This window comes from Loxodonta africana, chromosome 16 (genome assembly GCF_030014295.1).
Source record: "Loxodonta africana isolate mLoxAfr1 chromosome 16, mLoxAfr1.hap2, whole genome shotgun sequence".
In the NCBI taxonomy this organism is placed as follows: Eukaryota; Metazoa; Chordata; class Mammalia; order Proboscidea; family Elephantidae; genus Loxodonta; species Loxodonta africana.
In genome coordinates, this window is record NC_087357.1 from 42809339 (window position 1) to 42811361 (window position 2023).

At 57.7% G+C, this 2023-nt stretch overlaps 1 protein-coding gene across 1 annotated transcript; it reads left to right on the forward strand.

The window, feature by feature from the left end:
- The first annotated feature begins 547 nt into the window (after window positions 1–547).
- FGFBP3 (fibroblast growth factor binding protein 3) lies at window positions 548–1812 on the forward strand. The gene has a single exon (XM_010589325.2). The coding sequence runs from the start codon at window positions 548–550 to the stop codon at window positions 1313–1315; it is 768 nt and encodes a 255-aa protein (XP_010587627.2). The 3' UTR covers window positions 1316–1812.
- The last annotated feature ends 211 nt before the right edge of the window (window positions 1813–2023 follow it).

Here is a 2023-nt window from a genome sequence, read left to right on the forward strand (position 1 = left end):
TCCCATTGAGAACACGTTCATTCACAGGCGGCTGGCTAAAGCAGACTAATCTCTCATGCAGTCATTCCCTCTATCCTAATAAAGCCCCGCCACCTCTCCCAGAACTCGGTAAGTTCAAAGTGCAGTAAAAGTGCATGTTTCTGAGAAATAATCTGAAATGGTTTGGTAGATAGTTTGTTTGAGGGTGGAGAGGGAAGGGGGTGGAAGATGTAATTATCAAACATCACTTAGCTGTTATATTTGCATGGGGAAGACAATCCCAGTGCACAATTTGTTTCAAAACAATTATTTAGGCAGTAATTTGTTTTCCCTCAGGAAAGCTCTTCAGAGGGGCCCCTCGCACTGGAAACCAGCATGTAGAAAGTCTGGGGAGGGGGGATTCGCAGGTGCATAGGCCTGGGCGAAGCGCTGCGCCCTGGCTCAGCTGGTGGCGGTCCCTGCCTCTGTCCGCAGGTCTGGGGGATGCTCCTCGCCCGGCCTTGTCTCCGCTGAAGCTCCCGGGGTCCCAGACGAGCGGAGCGGAGCGCAGAGGCGGACTCCGCGGGCCATGACTCCTCCGAGGGTGCAGGCGTCGCTCTTGCTGCTGGTGCTGGGCGGCTGTCTCCTCGCGGCCGCCGGGAGGGACAAGGGGTCGGCTGGCAGCGTGGCGCAGCCGGCTCCGGTCTCCGCGGGCGGCTCCTCGGGCCGTTTCGTCAGCCCCCAGAAGCACGCGTGCAGCTGGCAGCTCCTGCTTCCCGCCCCAGAGGCCGCGATCCGCAGCGAGCTAGCGCTTAGCTGCCAGAGCCCGGACGGGGCGCGCTACCAGTGCGCCTACCACGCGGAGCCCGAGCGCTGCGCCGCCTATGCGGCCCGCGGCGCGCACTACTGGAAGCATGTGCTGGGCCGGCTGCGTAAGAAGCGGCTGCCCTGCCACGACCCGGAGCGGTTCAGGGCCCGCATGTGCTCGGGCAAGAGGGGCCACGGCACCGAGCTGCGCCTCGCGCCCCGCCAGTCCCCTCCCGCGGGCCCCACCACCGCGGGCTTCCCAGGGGAGCCCAAACCGCGGGCCAGAGGCCGGGGGCGGCCCCGGGAGCCCGCGCCCGGCCCAGCCGCAGGGGCCCCGCCTCCCGTGAGCACGCCGTCCAAAAAGAGGCCTTCTGAGAAGAAGACCAAAGGGGGCAAGAGGAAGGGGGTCTCGAGCCCTGACGAGGAGCGACCCCTGGGGACCGGGCCAGACCTCGACGGGCTGGACGAAAACGCCGGGCTCACCGAGACCTACTGCGCTGAGAAGTGGCACTCCCTCTGCAACTTCTTTGTCAATTTCTGGAATGGCTGAGGCTTCTGGCCCCGGGAAGGGGGACGGACGAGGGGGATGGTGTGTGTGTAGGATTGGGGTGTGAGTGTGGGGGGTGGGCAGCGCAACGGGGAGGGGAAGCTAAGGGCATTGTTAGGGCAAAGGACCCCGGGATAGAGAGTAGGGAGGAGTCCAGCTTCTAGAATGGGAAAGGGCGCTTAGGATGAAAGTGTAGAGGTACGGAGAACCTCTGAGACAGCAGAGAAATTTTAAGAGTCTCAGCCTTGATTAAGAGCAGAAGAAATAGTGGAAACAGAAGAAAAAAAATATGCAAAAACTATAGACGGGGGAGAGAGATGGGCACATAGAGAGGCTGAGAATAAGGGGGAAATAGAGTGACTAAAGTGATGCGAATCTTGGGTGGGAAGCAGCATACAATGTACTGTTTAACACATTTCTATTAAAATGTAATCACAAGCAATTGATGACCCGAGTCAGGATGAATTGTTCATAGTGACTTCTCAGCTGATCAGCTGAACAGGTTTGCTGCCTTTTTTTTTTTTTTTTCCCCTGAATTAGTGTGACTCTGGCTGCTGCCTGATGTCATAGATGATCTCTGTAGGGATAGAAGCCATTCAGAAGTAAAAACTGACTGCAAGGAAAGACTTTGAGTATGGTTCACTTTCAATTAATTCTTTCAGAAGTACTACTTCTTAAAGGAGTCATGCTGATGATGTCCTGCAACTTTCC

What these genes read in the sequence shown, in the direction of transcription:
- FGFBP3 (XM_010589325.2), top strand. Translation starts at nt 548, where the DNA reads ATGACTCCTCCGAGGGTGCAGGCGTCGCTCTTGCTGCTGGTGCTGGGC.